Source organism: Echiichthys vipera (genome assembly GCF_963691815.1).
Source record: "Echiichthys vipera genome assembly, chromosome: 16".
Classification (NCBI taxonomy): domain Eukaryota; kingdom Metazoa; phylum Chordata; class Actinopteri; order Perciformes; family Trachinidae; genus Echiichthys; species Echiichthys vipera.
The window spans coordinates 26,222,198-26,241,378 of NC_139841.1; the positions used below are offsets into that span (position 1 = coordinate 26,222,198).

Consider the following 19,181-nt stretch of genomic DNA (forward strand, 5'->3'; position numbering starts at 1 on the left):
GAGAATGACAACACCATGGGCATTTTATTCTGTATTTTCTAGTGACAAACATCACTCTAATATAAAAATGACTCAAAAAGCTTGAGATTGCAAAGTTGCTCAACAGCTCCGGGCTGAAAACTGGTGACACGGTGTCTACATTCATACATATTAATTCACAATCCTATACAATTGGGACGCTAATACAAACGATTCAACTGATGGGACATATAACATATAACAATTTCAGATTTACAGTTGGTTCACAGCTGGTTTTTCTACGAGCATCTACTTGGTTTTCTTCTTCTGCTCTTGGAAGAAATCGTTGCAGGCGACCGTGAGCGCGGCCACCAGCACGACAAACTCATTGAAATCCACCTCGTTGTCTTTGTTAGAGTCCAGGTCGCGCATGATTTTCTCCACCAGCATCGGATCCTTCTGGGACTGAAAGACAGACGGTAAAAAGGAAAAATTAGTCCAACACACAGGAATTTTTGTAGCTTTTAGTCTCTTTATATATTTTTTAATGGTTGTCTGGAGATCACAAGTTGATTATCTTCAGCAAACATCTCTAGATAAGTAACCTGTTATCAAATGGTAAATGGACTTGTACTTATAAAGCGCCTTTCTAGTCTTCTGACTACTCAAGGCGCTTTCACAGTGTTTGTCACATTCACCTGTTCACACAGACATTCACACTGATGGCAGTGGACATCTACAGACCATCTAATGTAACCATTCACACCACATTCACACACCCATGCACAGCACAGGGAGCAATTTGGGGTTCAGTGTCTTGCCCAAGGACACTTCGACATGTGGACCGGGGTAGCTGGGGATAGAACCGCCAGTCTCTCGAATGGAGGACAACCCACTCTCCCACTGAGCCACAGTCGCCCCTCAAGAGAAACAAAAGATTTTCTCTTCTGTGTTTATCAGAGAGTGCAACGCCATCGTGCAAGTGCAACTCAAATCACCTAGCGCCGACTGTACTGCACCCGTATGCACTGACATTTAGATTAAATGCATTCAAACGCTTGATTGTTTGTTGTTGTTGTTCAAACCTATCAAGCAAACCTTAAATCAAGGAGTAAGGACACTTACTTACGTTGTGTGACTATGATCCAGTTAATCTTACTTCCTGTATTTTGCAGGCTATACACTCTTTGTTAACCCATTATGTTGAAAATTGGATGTAATCACATGTGTATCCTGCACCCGTCACTCAATCTGGGCAATCTGAACTTCTCTCATTAACGTTAAGAGGAAACAAATAAGAGGAAACAATATTTTGCGATCAAGATAAGGATGAACCCTGGGCGCCTCCCTAGGGAGGTGTTCCAGGCACGTCCAGCTGGGAGGAGGCCTCGGGGAAGACCCAGGACCAGGTGGAGGGATTAGATCTCCACACTGGCCTGGGAACGCCTCAGGATCCCCCAGTTAGAGCTGGTTAATGTGGCCCGGGAAAGGGAAGTTTGGGGTCCCCTGCTAAAGCTGCTGCCCCCGAGACCCGACCCCGGATAAGAGGCTGAAGATGAGATGAGATGAGATAACAACGTCCTCAACATAAGATGATAAACTTGTGTTCTTGAGATAAATGCATTAAAAAAATGTGTAAAAATCAACATTCTTAATGATTCTCCTGTATAATTTGACTTGGCAATAATATAGACATATTCCTGTTGTAGCAATTAAAGCAAAACCTCTGACACGTGGTAGATTTTAAATCATGATATGGATAAATATCGGTCCACGTAGGATGAGTTACAGTAGTCGTCTCGATCGTTATTGAAGCTCCGTATTGACTCAAGGCGGCCGACCGTCCAGCAGAGAGAGAGAGGGAGCAGAGAGTGACGCTGTTGCTAAATGAGCCGGGAGCTGCAGCTGATCACACACACGACATTTATTGCTTTCGCTCATTTCCTCCAGGATTGAGAAACGAGACACGACTTTCCTTTTACACCCTCGGGCCTCAGAGGCACCGCTGATCTTTAGGCGTGGCTCGTTAAAGTCAACTTTTTTTTCCTGCAAAGGTTGTGTCTGAATTGTGCTGAAGTGGACAGTACGGCACTAAGAGATGAAAAGAAAATTCACAACCAAAATAACTACCTGTATTTTCTCACAGGTCTCTGGTTAAAGCAGCGTATTAGAGTCAGGACTTTGTTTGTTACTCTGTCTGTTCGAGGAACAGGACTGGAGCCGTGCTAAAGTTACTGTGTTATGCTGCTTAGGATACAAACTCAACTCTCCCTGTGTCCCGTTGACATTACAAACACTTCAGAACAACACTGTCGCCTCACAGTGAGAAGGTTCCAGGTTCGCATCCTGCCTGGGGCCCTTCTGTGTGGAGTTTGCATGTTCTCCCCGTGTCTGCGTGGGTTTTCTCCGGGTTCTCCGGTTTCCTCCCACAGTCCAAAGACGTGCAGGTGTTGGGTTCATTGATGACTCTAAATCACCCGTAGGTGTGAATGGTTGTCTGTCTCTGTTCGTCTCTATGTGTCCTGTGATAGACTGGCGTCCTGTCCAGGGTGGACCCCGCCTCACGCCCGATGTCAGCTGGGATCGGCTCCAGCCCCCCGAGACCCCGACAGGGACAAGCGGTTGAAGATGAATGAATGAGTGAATAATGTGACAGACACTGGGAGCTTATTCACCCTTTTGTTTGTGTCGACCACATCCCCGGCTGTTATTCAAGACCCGGTCTTTATTTAGGGAAATACAGCATACATTTTATATTTACTGATAAAATTTGACTTTTATGCTTTACCCTATCCATCAAAACCCTGTCCACAGTCAACTGCAGCATACAGGATGTAGAAAAATAAATAAAATCTATCTGTATATCTTTTCCTAATATCATATTATATAGGAGCCTAAATGAATTTGTGACAAAGTTTGTGTTTAGCTCCACTGTGAAAACCACAAATCTACAATAACCTTTTTTTTCATTCGGCCTTGTTGAAGCTGCATTTTTCCGCAAAAACAGTTGAGAGTTTCCTCAGGAGGGGGTCTGGAGTCTCCCTTAGAGAGAGGGGGAGAAGTTCAGCATCCATGAGGAACTCGGAGTAGAGCCGCTGCTCCTTTGCGTTGAAAGGAGCCAGTTGAGGTGGTTCAGGATCATCTGGTAAGGATGAACCCTGGGCGCCTCCCTAGGGAGGTGTTCCAGGCACGTCCAGCTGGGAGGAGGCCTCGGGGAAGACCCAGGACCAGGTGGAGAGATTAGATCTCCACACTGGCCTGGGAACGCCTCAGGATCCCCCAGTTAGAGCTGGTTAATGTGGCCCGGGAAAGGGAAGTTTGGGGTCCCCTGCTAAAGCTGCTGCCCCCGCGACCCGACCCCGGATAAGAGGCTGAAGATGATCAGTGATCAGAGAATCAGAAATCACAATGACGTAAAAAATTCACATAAACTCAAAAACACTATAAATTAAAACTGTATGAGCCTAAATCTATTTTTTAAATGTTCTTTATTTTGAAAAGTAGGAGAATTAGTTCAGTTTCTGAAACAAACTAAAAGATGAGTGGTTTTCATAGTCAGTGACACTTCACAACATCTCGAAAAACAAAGTTAGTCACATTTCAAACCTAAATAAAACCGAGTAAGTCAAATAAAAACAGAATAAACATGAATTAAAACCACAAATCCTGATCTGGGAGTCCACTTCAGATTAACTGAAGTCGACTACTCACGCATGAGTCATAGAGCGTGGTCTTTAACTACTCTACATGTCGAGTGTCCTGAGATAACCTTTGTTATGAATTGGCACTGTAAATACAAGTGCATTGAATTTAATTGAAAATAATAACAATAATAATAATAAAAAGTATATAAACTCAAACACAAACACGGCTTCCCTTTCCTGTCAGTGTTTTCTCTGGGAGGACGCTGAGGCGGAGTGCTTCGCTGGGGCTGCGTCTATTCTCAGAGGTGACTGCGGCCCGAGGGCATGCGGTGACGTCATGGGAGCGTCTATATTTGGAGGCGATATGGGCCACTGATGATGATGATGATGATGATGATGATGATGATGCGTGAGCACCTGAGGCTTCCCATTCGAGCGAGGGAGGACAAAAAAATATATATATGGGAAGGCGTCAGAGGTTTGACTCTCAGGCTCGGGCCAGTTTTGTCACCGCGTTGGTCTCAATCATTGGAAATCGCAGGCGTGTGCGACTGAGCGCCGCTATCACAGGGACTCAGGGGCCGGGGCTTATCTGAAATGACCTCATCTGTCTCCTGCTCCACTTTATTTCACACAGCGTTGAGATGTGAGAGCCACCAGCGGGATAAGCAATCAATGAGAGAACTATTCCCTCAGACAAGGTCAGAACGCTTTTCTGTAAACCACCTGAAAACAAAGCATCAGCCAAAGACCCTAAATAAGTAAAATTACTCTAATTACTACTGGTCCTTATAGATCCACTGAGGGAATAAGATTTATACAGGTGAAGGTGTTGTAAGGGTCAACATGGCTCTATGGGGTCAGTGAATGAGTCCATCCATGAATATGAATAAACAACAGATTTGAATACCTCCAAGCCTCTACTTGTACTTACATAACTGTATTTTATCTTATGTTTTAATATCAAATTATCATTGCAAAGTGAGCTTTCTTTACATGAGTGTATATTTGATTTCACCTCATAATTACCCTCATTTTCATCCTTATTTTTTGTGTCTTTCTGTTATTTTTTTGGACGTGTCTTCTGTTTTATCTCTTTGTTTTTGTTTCTGTCGTCTTCTGTCATCCCTCAATGATCTCTGAAGTATAAGTGAATGTTAAATGAATGATTATTATTACGACCAATGTGGGATTTTTGTGACGGAAACTGATTTTAGAGGGAACTTTTCACTGATTACCGATGTAGCAGCACAATGATACTGTGAGCTGGAATGAAAATAAACCCTTTTCTATGTGGATTTTCCTGTTTTTGTTTTTGCACCGTCAGCACTTTGCTCCGACTTTTCCTTCATTCTTTAAACCCGTTGGTTCAAACCCTACTCAGCTACTGTCAGAGTTCACATGTCTACTTTTGGGAAGACTTCTCTCAAAGCTCCTTTAATATACTTCTAGTTAAATACACAATACATTTAAAAAACAACAGGACAACCATGCGCGTGGAAATGTCTACTTTACCGTGAGGAAGTCGGTGAGCTCGCTGTTGAGGAGTTCCTTCAACTCGCCCTTGTTGAGCTTGTATTTGTCCCCGTCGTTCCCGGAGTAGTTGTAGAAAACCGTTATCAGTGCGTCCATTGCACCCTCGAGCTGGCTCGGCATTCTGCTGGAAGGATGAGGACTCTTTGCAGCTTCACTGTCGATGAAAACATTCAAACATTTTCACATTTAATAGGATAAATTATTCACATTAGAGTGGAATCTTGTCTGTGGGAGAGGCGTTCTTACCTGGTTAGAGAGCCGTTCCAACTGTGATGAGCGACGCCGCGGCACAGCTTGTTTATTAGGAAGTGAGAAGGAGCCGAGCGAGCCTTCCTCTATCTTTGTGCTGATAATTAATTCCACAGGTGAGACGCCCATGGTAACCTTTCTTTCTTTCCAGGTTCTAATCAAGGCTGATAAGTGAAAAACAAACCATGCACCAGTGTAACCTTGATGCCCCCCGTGGGGATTCATCGTACTGTGGGCCCATTCAGGGGCCTTCACGCATGTGTCTGCTTCACTTACATCCCTGAAGTGAGGATGGGTTAAGACCTGTCAGAGAAGTCTACTTGTATTCATCTCAGCGGAAGAAACATTTTTATCTTCTTTTGTGCTATTATGACCATGATGCATCTTGCATCAGCAATTATTAGTGGTTAATGTTAACTGTGTGTCTTATGCAAGTGTACACCATAGACGGTATAATACAGATGGACGTAGCTACCATGATGGCACCCATTGGTTTATGCACTACTGTTTTGAAGCATCAAGTTTAGCATTTTGGCCGTCACCAACTAGGTTTTCTTGGAGCTGAGCGCAAAGCCAGTGTTGTTTCAATGGCGCTACGCTAAGAGGGAAAACTCCTAGGTTTCAACCAGCAGTTGTCATCGGGCGGGGAGCTCTGGGGGCTGCAGCTGAAACCCAAGACGAAATCTGCGGTTTCCCCTAAAGTGCTAGCTAGCTAATGTTAGATCTGTTAGCGGGTTGCAACCGAACGCTGAACAAGACATTTTTAGGCGACCAAAATGCAACTTTTAATGAAGTGAAAACACACAGTGCATTGCCCTCCTCCTGCTGGACATTAGAGAGAATGCAGCTTTAAGTGGAGTCTCCTCCTGCTGGACATTAGAGAGAATGCAGCTTTAAGTGGAGTCTCCTCCTGCTGGACATTAGAGAGAATGCAGCTTTAAGTGGAGTCTCCTCCTGCTGGACATTAGAGAGAATGCAGCTTTAAGTGGAGTCTCCCCCTGCTGGACATTAGAGAGAATGCAGCTTGAAGTGGAGTCTCCTCCTGCTGGACATTAGAGAGAGTGCAGCTTTAAGTGCAGTCTCCTCCTGCTGGACAATAGAGAGAATGCAGCTTTAAGTGGAGTCTCCCCCTGCAGGACATTAGAGAGAATGCAGCTTTAAGTGGAGTCTCCCCCTGCTGGACATTAGAGAGAATGCAGCTTGAAGTGGAGTCTCCCCCTGCTGCACATTAGAGAGAATACAGCTTTAAGTGGAGTCTCCTCCTGCTGGACATTAGAGAGAATGCAGCTTTAAGTGGAGTCTCCTCCTGCTGGACATTAGAGAGAATGCAGCTTTAAGCGGAGTCTCCTCCTGCTGGACATTAGAGAGAATGCAGCTTTAAGTGGAGTCTCCCCCTGCTGGACATTAGAGAGAATGCAGCTTTAAGTGGAGTCTCCCCCTGCTGGACATTAGAGAGAATGCAGCTTTAAGTGGAGTCTCCCCCTGCTGGACATTAGAGAGAATGCAGCTTTAAGTGGAGTCTCCCCCTGCTGGACATTAGAGAGAATGCAGCTTTAAGTGCAGTCTCCTCCTGCTGGACATTAGAGAGAATGCAGCTTTAAGTGGAGTCTCCTCCTGCTGGACATTATAGAGAATGCAGCTTTAAGTGGAGTCTCCTCCTGCTGGACATTAGAGAGAATGCAGCTTTAAGTGGAGTCTCCTCCTGCTGGACATTAGAGAGAATGCAGCTTTAAGTGGAGTCTCCTCCTGCTGGACATTAGAGAGAATGCAGCTTTAAGTGGAGTCTGCTCCAGCTGGACATTAGAGAGAATGCAGCTTTAAGTGGAGTCTCCTCCTGCTGGACATTAGAGAGAATGCAGCTTTAAGTGGAGTCTCCTCCTGCTGGACATTAGAGAGAATGCAGCTTTAAGTGGAGTCTCCTCCTGCTGGACATTAGAGAGAATGCAGCTTTAAGTGGAGTCTCCTCCTGCTGGACATTAGAGAGAATGCAGCTTTAAGTGGAGTCTCCTCCAGCTGGACATTAGAGAGAATGCAGCTTTAAGTGGAGTCTCCTCCTGCTGGACATTAGAGAGAATGCAGCTTTAAGTGGAGTCTCCTCCTGCTGGACATTAGAGAGAATACAGCTTTAAGTGGAGTCTCCTCCTGCTGGACATTAGAGAGAATGCAGCTTTAAGTGGAGTCTCCCCCTGCTGGACATTAGAGAGAGTGCAGCTTTAAGTGGAGTCTCCTCCTGCTGGACATTAGAGAGAATGCAGCTTTAAGTGGAGTCTCCTCCTGCTGGACATTAGAGAGAATGCAGCTTTAAGTGGAGTCTCCTCCTGCTGGACATTAGAGAGAATGCAGCTTTAAGTGGAGTCTCCCCCTGCTGGACATTAGAGAGAATGCAGCTTTAAGTGGAGTCTCCATCTGCTGGACATTAGAGAGAATGCAGCTTTAAGTGGAGTCTCCATCTGCTGGACATTAGAGAGAATGCAGCTTTAGCCAATTAGGAGCATAAAAGGGTTATTTCTATAAGACATGGTCGCCCTAATGTGACCACATCTACAGCCCATTGACTTTGAGTTGCGTATACTCGACTCAACAGAGTGTTTGATTTGTTAACATGTTTCTTTTTATCTCAAAAACAACCTTCTGGTTTCACTTCATATCAGTGAGATAATCAGACTTGCAGTGATTCGCTTCGCCAGCAGGTCATCATTCTCTCAGTCCCACCTTGTGACCGTAATCGTCATGTTTTCATCGTGGGGGTTTATTTTTAGCTGCGGCGGCTCTCATCCTTTGTCATCTTGTGTCCGACGGTCGCTCTCAAACGTGATTGTCCCTCCTCTGTCACTGTGTCACGACTGACAGTGGAGAAAAACACTCAGCCCCCAAAGACAACACCTGAGGGATGTTAGTTGTCAGGTGTGCCCGCAACTTTTTTTCCTCCACTTGCAGCCACTGCCACAGAGAAAGTAAGTTTCCGTAAGGTGATGAAACAGTTTCCCCATTCACAGCTGCTAATAGTGAGTGTTGCAGGTGACCCATGACACCCTTAACCCAACTGACATCAAGCGCCGCAATGGTTTCAAATCATTATACAAGGTATAATATCAAATTTGCATTAAGATGTCTAAAAACAACATGTTTTTCATATTTTAAGCAATTACATTGTTGCAAATGTTCCCAACAATGTTCAAACCAGAGAAATCTGTCATTTTATTCAAGGTAACGGTCGCTAGCCAATGGCAAAACATGCATTTTTTATGATAATTATTTATTTAAAGTCTTTATTTTGACAGTAGAGCAGGAGATCGACAGGAAATGGGAGAGAGTAAGAGAAAGGGGGCCACGTAGCAAAGGGCCGCAGGTCAGATTTGAACCCGGGGCCGCTGCGACGAGGACTTTTAGCCTCTGTATACGGATATCACAATTTAAATTATACATGTTTTGGGGCCAGGTGGCTCAGTGGTTAGAGCGTGCATCCCAGAACATGCATAATTTAGCGGTAAAGTTCTAATTGTGATATCAAAATAATTATCGTTGGAGGTGATTTTGACAAGACTTCAACCAAAATCAACTATTAGATAAAAAATAAATGTTCTGTGACAAAAGTGAAAGGAGGAAAGGAGGGGTTTAGAAAGCCCTGCTCGCCGTCTTTGAGGGGATTGGGCGCTTGTCTCCTACCTTCGTGATAGATGAGGATGATAGATCATTTTTATGTCCCCTGGTGCCCGCGGGTCCTCTGCAGCATCTTCAAGGTCACTGCAACAACAACAAGAGATGATGCTTCCTTTCCGTTTGCACCTAAGCTTCATAAAAGGTAAATCTGCACTTCTGCACAGTTTACATATTTGTTTTTTCATGCTACAAGTGTACGGTGTAAGTCTACAGCTAACTTTCATTTTGTTTAAGTGCAATTTTTGGATTTACAAGTTTATTTCCACACTTCATCAGTTTGTGCACTTTACCATTTACAGTATATTTGTCTTTTTACTGTTATACGTAATTTACATGTTGATCTAATACTGCAGATACTCATCGTGTTTATAATATTCTAGTCTTTTTTGTTTTAAATGTAATCATCTGTCATCTGACACTTTACACTTTACACTTTAAGCATGGATACTTATTTTATTCTGACTTTGTAGCGGCTGTTAAGTTTCTATAATGCTAGAGGCGCAGCTCTATGATCTATATCTCTAAGACAAATAATATAATATTTCTATCTGTGTAGACATTTATAGTTTCTATAAGTTACTATAGATCTTTTAAAACAATTCACACATTTGAAAAGATCATTTTTTTATCTAAAACTAACCAAAACAATTAATTCATGCATTATAATTTCAAACAAACAAGGTAAATCCCTGTGTGTGTTAATGATTGTGTTCAAATTTGTGTATATTTGATCTTATTTTATATTCTTGTTGTTTCTTTTGCCAACATTTGTCCATTTGACTGCATTTGAGAAGTTAATGTACATTTGAAAACACAGTTAAGCCTGATCATTACATTACACCTACTAAACATCCGCATGTAAGCATGCTGATGTTTGCATTTAGCTCAGAGTTGGCTGTCTGTACCTAAGTGCAGGGAGGGGAGACAAGCCATGTCAAAGAGCCATTAATGTGTGTTCATTAGAAATAAACAACATAACTTGACAACAAATAGAAATGGCTTAAAGTATCAAAGCAGTACCTGGATATGGTGACCCCAGGTGTTCATTTCCTTAACTTCCAGTCACCTCCATGACCCGGAAGTTGTTCCCACCATTTCAGAATAATCAGAATTATAAGAATCATAATCATAACACATGTATCATAGCAATACACTTTAAAAACTGAGCAACTGACAGTGCAACCCAAGCCCCCACCACAGCCACTTCCTGGTTGATCCAATCAGGAAGTGGCCGAAACTGCAGTTCTGTAAGTTTCCACTAGGGTTTTTTTTTAGTTTTCACAAAAGAGCATGTTTCTCATTGACCCCCATGTTAAACCAGATGTAGGTGAGGACGATTGGATCAAGTTGAGAGAACGGACCCTGACAGGTACGCTACGTCCATTTTTATGGTTCGACCTAAACAAAGGTGCAGAAAGGACAATTTTAAAGAATGTAAATAAAAAAAGTAATTATTTCATTTCTATCTGGGGTCAGCTTAAATGAAAGGTCTGATATTGTTAGATTTAAACGTTGAATCTATAGAATCTTTACTAAAAGCTGCCGAGCGAGACGGAGGTGAGACTGAGGACGGGAGCAGTGTAGAAGGCAGATACGCACTCTGATTGGTCGATGAAGGTGCCCCCTGCAACACATGATGTGAATAAAACAACGCACAATGTGTTATTTTGATTTTTACACATTTATTGTGTCAGAAAACAACACGTCTTTACTTAGAGTGCAAATGGATTAATCAATCTACTAATGTGAGGAATGTATTAATGAGACAGATGGATTGGTCAATGTGTTTGACCTGTTGGACAAACTTTACTTTCTCTCCTGTTTGTATTTTACTTTAAATCATTTATCTAATCTTAATAAGTTGAAAATAAGGCATAATGATAATAATAAAAACATGTTCTAGCATTAATAACAATAACAGCAACGGTTGCTATGCTGCATATTCTTTTCCCAAACTTTATTTCTTATCACAGTTGCCGCACATTTCCATTTAAATTCTTAATTTAAGGAAACATTTGCTTGCATTTGAAACAACACAAGCTTACAACACATTAACAAGGTAAAAATAAAATAAGATAAAATAATCACAGGGTTGACATTTGTACAAAGGTGCTTAAGGCGCGTTAAAAGAACAAAGGACTGTAAATTAAAGAGCAACAGACTTTGACATTGTTTCATATAATTCATTTATTCATCCCGCAATGGGGAAATTCGATTTTCACTCTATTTTTAATCATGTTACACACACACACACACACACACACCACACACACACACACACACACACACACACACACACACACACACACACACACACACACACACACACACACACACACACACACAGGACCTATATACATGCAGTTAAGGAGAGATCTTAGAGCGAGGGGGCTGCCAGTGACCGGCTCCCCGAGCAGTTGGGGGTTCGGTGCCTTGCTCAACAGCACCCAGGAGATGAACTGTCACCTCTCCAGTCACCAGTCCACACTCCATTTATTCAGGGACTCGAACCAGCAACCCTCCGGTTCCCAGCCAAGTCACCTATGGTCTGAGCTACTGCTGCTCCATAGACTGGTTTTCTTCCCATGATACCTTTAGGGATGTTATATAGTTTTAAAACAGTTTATGGTGCGTTTGCTCTTATTCCATTTATTCTTGTGTACATGATATTTTCCCACAATGTGAATCATGTCATGACCGAAAGAACAAGGTCGCGGGTCCAAGCGTGTGAAATGTGTTTCCTCAGGAGGGGGTCTGGAGTCTCCCTTAGAGAGAGGGGGAGAAGTTCAGCATCCGTGATGAACTCGGAGTAGAGCCGCTGCTCCTTAGCGTTGAAAGGAGCCAGTTGAGGTGGTTCAGGATCATCTAGTAAGGATGAACCCTGGGCGCCTCCCTAGGGAGGTGTTCCAGGCACGTCCAGCTGGGAGGAGGCCTCGGGGAAGACCCAGGACCAGGTGGAGAGATTAGATCTCCACACTGGCCTGGGAACGCCTCAGGATCCCCCAGTTAGAGCTGGTTAATGTGGCCCGGGAAAGGGAAGTTTGGGGTCCCCTGCTAAAGCTGCTGCCCCCGCGACCCGACCCCGGATAAGCGGATGAAGATGAGATGAGATGAGAACGAATCGAGACCTTTTGTATATATCATCACTTGGGATTTGTTAAAAAAATGAGTTGTAAATCCCGATATTTAACCATCGATAGACATCTTTCCAAAAACATGATTGTGACCGAACAAGAGAAGAATAAAGATCAATTGTTTCCTGTTCTGTCGGACAGAAAACACACGGACTTTCTTCAAAACTGAACCTTTTCCTCAGAGTTTCAGCAGCAGGATTAATATCGTTTCTTCATTTAAACTGAATTTCTTTTACTTTGGGTGAAATTGGACGTTGAAGATCGCTACAGTAAGTCTTCATGAACGTCGCTTCATTATCTGTCGTCTTTATTTTCATTGACTTTATGATATTGTGAAGTAGCTTTTCTTTAAACACACTCTGAGTCCTTTGTTGTTACATTTTCTTTCACCAAATTCACAGATTTTAAACAGTTTAACAGAAACATTTGAGTGTGTGAGGATATTTTTAATCATGTATTTTTTTAAGGGAAGTGGAAAAGCTCTACTGATTTGGTTAAATTCTCTATAAGAGCATAAATTTCCATTTAAATGCATTAAATCAGTAACTTATAAAAACCTTTTTATCAAAGCATTCATTCTGCATCTGGGGCGTTAGCAACGGTTGCTATGCTGCTTTTGAATGCCCTGAGTGGGAGGGGCTTATGAAACCTGCCTTTATGATGTCATCGTCATGATTCCGTGCCTTTGATGATGTCATCGTCTAAAATGATGCCTTTGACGCATCATCTGATCATCTGGAAAAAGGTATAAATAGGGGAAGCCCATTGAATCAGAAACACATTTTCCCCGAGCCACCGCCAAGAGAAGTTGGATTTATCGCGCCGTCATTTTGAATTTTTGAAAATTTCAGGTTCTTCTGTTTCAGACTAAAACGTTTTTCAGTTCAAGAACGAAGATTGGACCGAAACATTCGCGTAAAAGGATTGAATTCAACCAGCGAACGCGGTATTTTGCTTTTAACCTCGCACTATTTTGTGAAGAACCAAGAAGCAACAACAGTCGTCATGTCAAGCGAAGGGATTTCACAGATGGAGGATGTGCCACAGGTTCAAATCTGTACCATCCTCCCGCTAATCCAATCCTTCGTCGAGAGGATTACAACAGAACAGTGGGAACTGCTCAAAGCAGGCACCCCTGATTTTGCCACAAAGGTCATGATGGCCGAACTTCTTTTAAACATACTGACAGCCGTGTCCGACGCGGTGTTGAAAGGTCTCAAAAACAGACCTGCAGAGGTGTCTGTGGACATGATGAGGGAAAGTCTGGGAGAAGCGATTGCGCTGGGCTTCGCCCAGGCTCTGGATGCGAAGGAACATGTCAAATCGGAAAGCTCTGAAAAACTGTCAACTTCTTTCAGTGCAGAGCTCACAGAGAGTATCAACTCTTCTCTCTCACCTACGTTGCTCAGCGCAGAGCCAACGATGTGTCAGCACATCACTCCTGCAGGCAAGCTCAATGCCATGGTCGGCCACGCCTGCAACATGGTGAAGATCTTAATAGGAAACATGAAGATCTTCTGCAAACCGCGACCACAAAAAGGGAAGACCGCCTCCCCTAAAGAATCAAAGTCCGGGGACATGGAGGCAGAACACAGTGGGACCCCGACAGCGGTCACACCTGTGGAGCCAGAAGCCTCAGAAACTGATGAACCAGAGGACATCGGTTCAACAACCTCGTTTGAATCGATCAAAGACATCCTCATAAAAGAGTGGGAACACATCAATGGACCTCTCTTGGAGGATGTACCCGAAACAAGTGAGGTTCTGTCTTCTGAAAACTCCTGGGACACAGAAAGTGTTGCAAAAAGCATCGCCGACCTTGTTGACGAACATTTGGAGGAGTTGGAGGAGACAGGTCCTGAAGAGTCGGAAGAGAAGACCAAAGAGTGCAGGAAGAAAGCAGGAAACAAGATCAAGGCCCTGTTTGGAAACCTCTTCGCCAAATCACGGCTTTATGGTCTACTGCAAAAACTAAAGGCCAAATTCCAAAAGACTCCCAAAGAGGAAAGCAGGGAGTCCTTTCACTCCTTCATGCAGAGTTTTCAATCTCTGCTCATGGAGGAGGGGGAAAAACCAGTTGAGGGAAAGGAACTTTGTATTCCTAAGAGGTTTGCAAAGATGTCCCCTGATAGAGTACTGATGATGACACAGCTACTCAGCGATCTCATATACAGCTACGTCACTCAGGGGACGAAGGCCGATTTCACCGCAGAACCAACAGGAAGCAATCAGACTTGCAGGACAGTGGCCATTCCTCAGTCACACGCAGACATGTATTCGGAAATTCGGATGAATGTGTGGACTTTCCTTGAAATGATGAGGTGGTGGGTGAAGACTCAGGCCACGAAACACAGTGAAGGGGTGACAACCCTGATAATGGGTGAAGAGTTACCGGAGTATGTGGAAGAGAACGAGCCTTTGCCAACTGCAGCATCGCCTGAGCCGGTTCGTACGGAGACAGCTGTGACGACCGGTGCAATGACACGAATGAAGACACTCGAGTATAAACCAGAGTATACACTTGCGATTACACCTGCGTTAACCCGTGCAATGACACGTATGAAGACACCCGAGTATACACCAGAGTATACTCTTGCGATTACACCTGCGGTAACACGTGCAACGACTCGTGCGGAGAGACCAGCGAAAACACGTAGGGAGACAAATTCGGAAACACATTCAGAGAGAAATTCGGACACACGCGCTCATTTCGAAGCCATTCAGGAAGAGAAAAACAGAATGGCAGTCGAGGTCTTGGCGGAGAAGCTTTACACACGGGTGCTAAAGAAAAACAAGGTGACCATACCCGCCGCAAAACCCGAGGACATCATCAGGCGTCTGTCTGAAAGAACGTGGGCCGAAGTGGAGGGGATCAACTTTTACCACAATACGAAGACCTTCAGAAACCTGGACAAGGCCATTTTCAAGGACCTGTGCAAGAAGTGGGGCGGTGCAGACTTGGTGCTGATCGCCATGAAAACAGGGGAACCAGCACTGGAGAACCACATCGCCGCCTTCGTCAAAAATGACCTGACGACTCCAGCGAACACACGGAACGGCATCAGCAGATTCTTCAGCTCCGCGCGCAAAGCCATCGCCAATGTCTTCAGATGCGGGGCAGGTGTGACATAGGGGACACGTCCACCACTCAGGGCCGGGTGAGCCGGTTGACTTCTTCCAGATGAGCTGGTTGACTTCTTCCAGGTGCACTGGTCGACTTCTTCCAGATGAACTGGTTGAGTATATTCTGCCAGGTGCACTGGTTGTATGTATTCAGTACCGGTTGATCTGGGAAGAATAAAAAACAAACAAGAATAAAAAATAAAAAACAAATAACAGACGATGCCTGTATCTCTCTTATGATTTGCTTTAAGAAGTGTAAATATTCAGACGGTATGTTTTAATATGAAAAACATGCCTTAAAATTAAAGTCATGACCTGAAACATTACGTATTAACATTAAAAAACAACGATCACCAACCATCACCATCACAAACTACTCATTGGTCATCAATTGTGATCATAGGATACAAATAATTAAATAAACTTAGAGGTGACATGAAGATATTTAAGGTTTAAATTGGGGAAATATGATCAAACAATCCCAATTAACAGTGTAAGTGAAATATTTCTTAATACATTATTCTGACATGTTGTAGTGAAGGTGTTGGGAGTTTGTTTCTATAACGCTGAGATCGGCAAAGTGAAACATCCACAGTTATAAAATGGTATTGAACTTTTCTGTTGTTATGTCAGAAAAAGGTCACAGTGTAAATGAATGTTGAGGTCAAGAAAAACTGCCCCTCAGGGACATTAAAGCTTTACTTTGCTCTAGTTTTGTCAGTTCCTAACTTTTTAATTCACCAAAGACACAAAATAAAACAAACAAACCAATGGAGGCAGCAGGAGACCAGCAACAGGGGGGATCTGTGGCGTGTGCACAAACTTCGCAGTCAGCGCTCACACGGCCCTGCGCTGAGTGGACAGGACGATACGGGCGCGGCCTCTTTTTGCAAAAACAAACAACAGGCTCCAGGTGCACGCAGAGGCGCGTTTTTTTGTTGTTCTGATTTGAGATTGCGATGATTTATGTTGTTCTACCGGAGCAAAGAGTTGGTTTCAGTGAATCCGATCAAACCAATGTTGCCGACTGCAGCTTTAATGTCGGCATAATGGCTAGCTTGATTAACAGTCGTCTGATGACAGAAAAAACAAAATTAACATCTGAAATTATAAACAATGTTCACAAACAGCTGTAGTAAAAATAGAACGTGCAGATTAGGCTGCAGAAAGGGCATCTGCGGAGCACATTTCTGAAAGTGGTTTGCTTGATTACAGATCTGACAGACTGGATAACAATGTCAATTAAACTGCGGCTAACTGCCCTGGAACTGTGCCAGCAGGAGTTGCTACCAAAGATTGTTGTTGTTAAAATAATGAACGTGGCTTCCGGGGCCTGAGAAGTGAAGCCTACGGGGAAGATAAAGTGTGACTTTTGGTCAGGGACAAGTCTGAGGTGTCACCCTCGCTGCGACTCTCGCCCTGTCAGGGTGAGCGTAAACACCCGCTGGAGGAGTTCTCACTGTCCTGACAAGTTGAGTTACCTCCTGAAATAAAGACGAGAGACAGAGAAGAAGAAGAAGAATTACTTTATTGATCCCGCAACGGGAAAATTGAATTTTTTCACTCTTATTATTAATCTTGTTACAAACACACAGGCCCGAAATACACACATGGATCTATATACATGCAATTAAGGAGAGATGTTAGAGCGAGGGGGCTGCCAGTGACCGGCACCCCGAGCAGTTGGGGGTTCGGTGTCTTGCTCAACAGCACCTTCACAGTGCCCAGGACATGAACTGGCACCTCTCCAGCCACCAGTCCACGCTCCATACATGGCCCACACCGGGACTTGGACCAGTAACCCTACAGTTCCCAGCCAAGTCACCTCTGGACTGAGCTACTGCCGCGTTTGTCTTCATTCTTGAAAGAAAGTCCAAACAACAGATTCTAGCTGAATTTCATTTCTATAAAACTGACAAAGACATAAACAATTCCCTGTGCTGAATGTGTCTGCAAACACTTCATGGTCAAAGGACCACATGTGCAGTACCGAACCGTCTTGAACATTAAAACACAGTGAGGTCCAGAGAGCAGGTGGACTCTGGAGAGCAGAGCCCAGGGATGTGTGCTCTCTCTCTCCCTCAGGAGTGAACTGAGGAGTCTCACGCCTCATCATCGTCTCCTCAGACACCAAGCTTGGCGTATCAGTGCTAACACCTGTCTGGAAAAGCGATAACACAGAACCACAAATGTTTTGGGATCTTATCAAACTGACAATGCGCCAACAAATGTACTCCATTTCTCAAAAGGGCGGATTCTTTTAGAGGTGATTTATTTCAGCGAGTCGGCGTCAAGGTCTTCCACATCAAAATCACTTTTCTTTTGTTTTTTTTGGGGTTTTTTTATTACGCTTTTCGACAGTTACAAGTGTGACTACAGTTCTATGAATCCCGGGGTTTATGAAGAAGAATTACTTTATTAGTCCCGCAACGGGGAAATTCAATTTTTTCACTCTATTATTGTTATTCATGTTACACACACAGGCCCGAAATACACACACACACACACACAGGCCCAAATTACACACACACACACACAGGCCCGAAATACGCACACACACACACAGGCCCGAAATACACACACACACACACACAGGCCCGAAATACACACACACACACACACAGGCCCGAAATACACACACATGCACAAACAGGACCTATACATGCAATTAATGGAGAGATGTCAGAGCGAGGGGGCTGCCAGTGACCAGCGCCCCGAGCAGTTGGGGGTTCGTGACTTTCTCAACAGCAACTCGGTAGTGCCCAGGAGAACTGGCACCTCTGCAGCTACTGAGCTACTGCTGTTTCACAAAGATATTGTAGACTGGTCTTTACGGCTAGCTAGGTCCAGACAGATTAGAAACGTTAGCCACCTTTTTCCCCAGGCCGACTGTGGAGTAGGAACCATGTGTAGGTGCAACGGGCATCCCAAAGATGATTGTTCATTTCTGGATGATGAATCTACACATGTTATAGGTTGAATTTAGACATCTGTTTAGGAGTTCGATCGAAGCCAAAGTCAGAGTCTATCATTGTGAAACCGGCCCCTGGATGACCGCCAGAGTTCACTCTGAATCTCATGAACCTGCGATACGATTATGTAGTAGTTGCCACCGTACTCTACGGGGGAATTGTTGGGTCTATGTTTATCATAAATAAGTCATAGAGTGTGGTCTTTACCTACTCTGTAAAGTGTCCTGAGAATTTTATAAATAAAATTGAATTGAATTGAATTAGAAAATGATCTTGTGTCTGACACATGGAAGTTAAAGGCTACCTGAGCCAGGGGCAGTGGTAGTTCATGAGGTCGGGGTACTGTATGTAGGTAGATGAGTATGTAACCATGAAAGGAATGGGTAAACTAACATTTTCTATTGTTGTGTCATGCAAAAATATCATGTCCAGCACAACTATTGACCATTATTTAAAAAAAAGATACTTTACACTTATATATTCCAGTGTCCCTTTGGCTGATAGAAGGGTATACTGCAAACTACTCCGTATATCTGCGTAGACCCTCCATTACACCCATGGGCCAGGGTCACACAGGGTCCTATGTGACTGTGTCAATATAAATACTCAACCTGTGCATGCGCAAGATGGGAGATATGCAAGTGCTCCCTCTGCAGGTAAAAAACAACACAGATCAAATATCAATCAGTCCACCATACAGACACGATGGGGGTCGACTCTACTGAGACAGAAGTTCATACACAGTTGTATAGAGACAGATGTGCACATGATCGCTGCTCATGGGGGAATTGTTGGGTCCGTGTAAATCATAAATAAGTCATAGAGTGTGTGAGTGTGGTCCTTACCTGCTCCATATGTAAAGTGTCCTGAGATAACGTTTGTTATGAATTGGCACTGTAAATAAA

At 43.8% G+C, this 19,181-nt stretch overlaps 1 protein-coding gene across 1 annotated transcript; it reads right to left on the reverse strand.

Moving 5' to 3' along the window:
* Positions 1-267: 267 nt before the first annotated feature.
* s100z (S100 calcium binding protein Z) lies at positions 268-5,261 on the reverse strand (the record flags this gene model as incomplete). Its single annotated transcript, XM_083929256.1, has 2 exons — positions 5,118-5,261; positions 268-423 (listed from the first exon to the last, which is right to left on the reverse strand). Exons 1-2 carry the CDS (start codon positions 5,256-5,258, stop codon positions 268-270), a joined length of 297 nt encoding a protein of 98 aa, XP_083785382.1. The 5' UTR covers positions 5,259-5,261.
* Between the last annotated feature and the right edge of the window lie 13,920 nt (positions 5,262-19,181).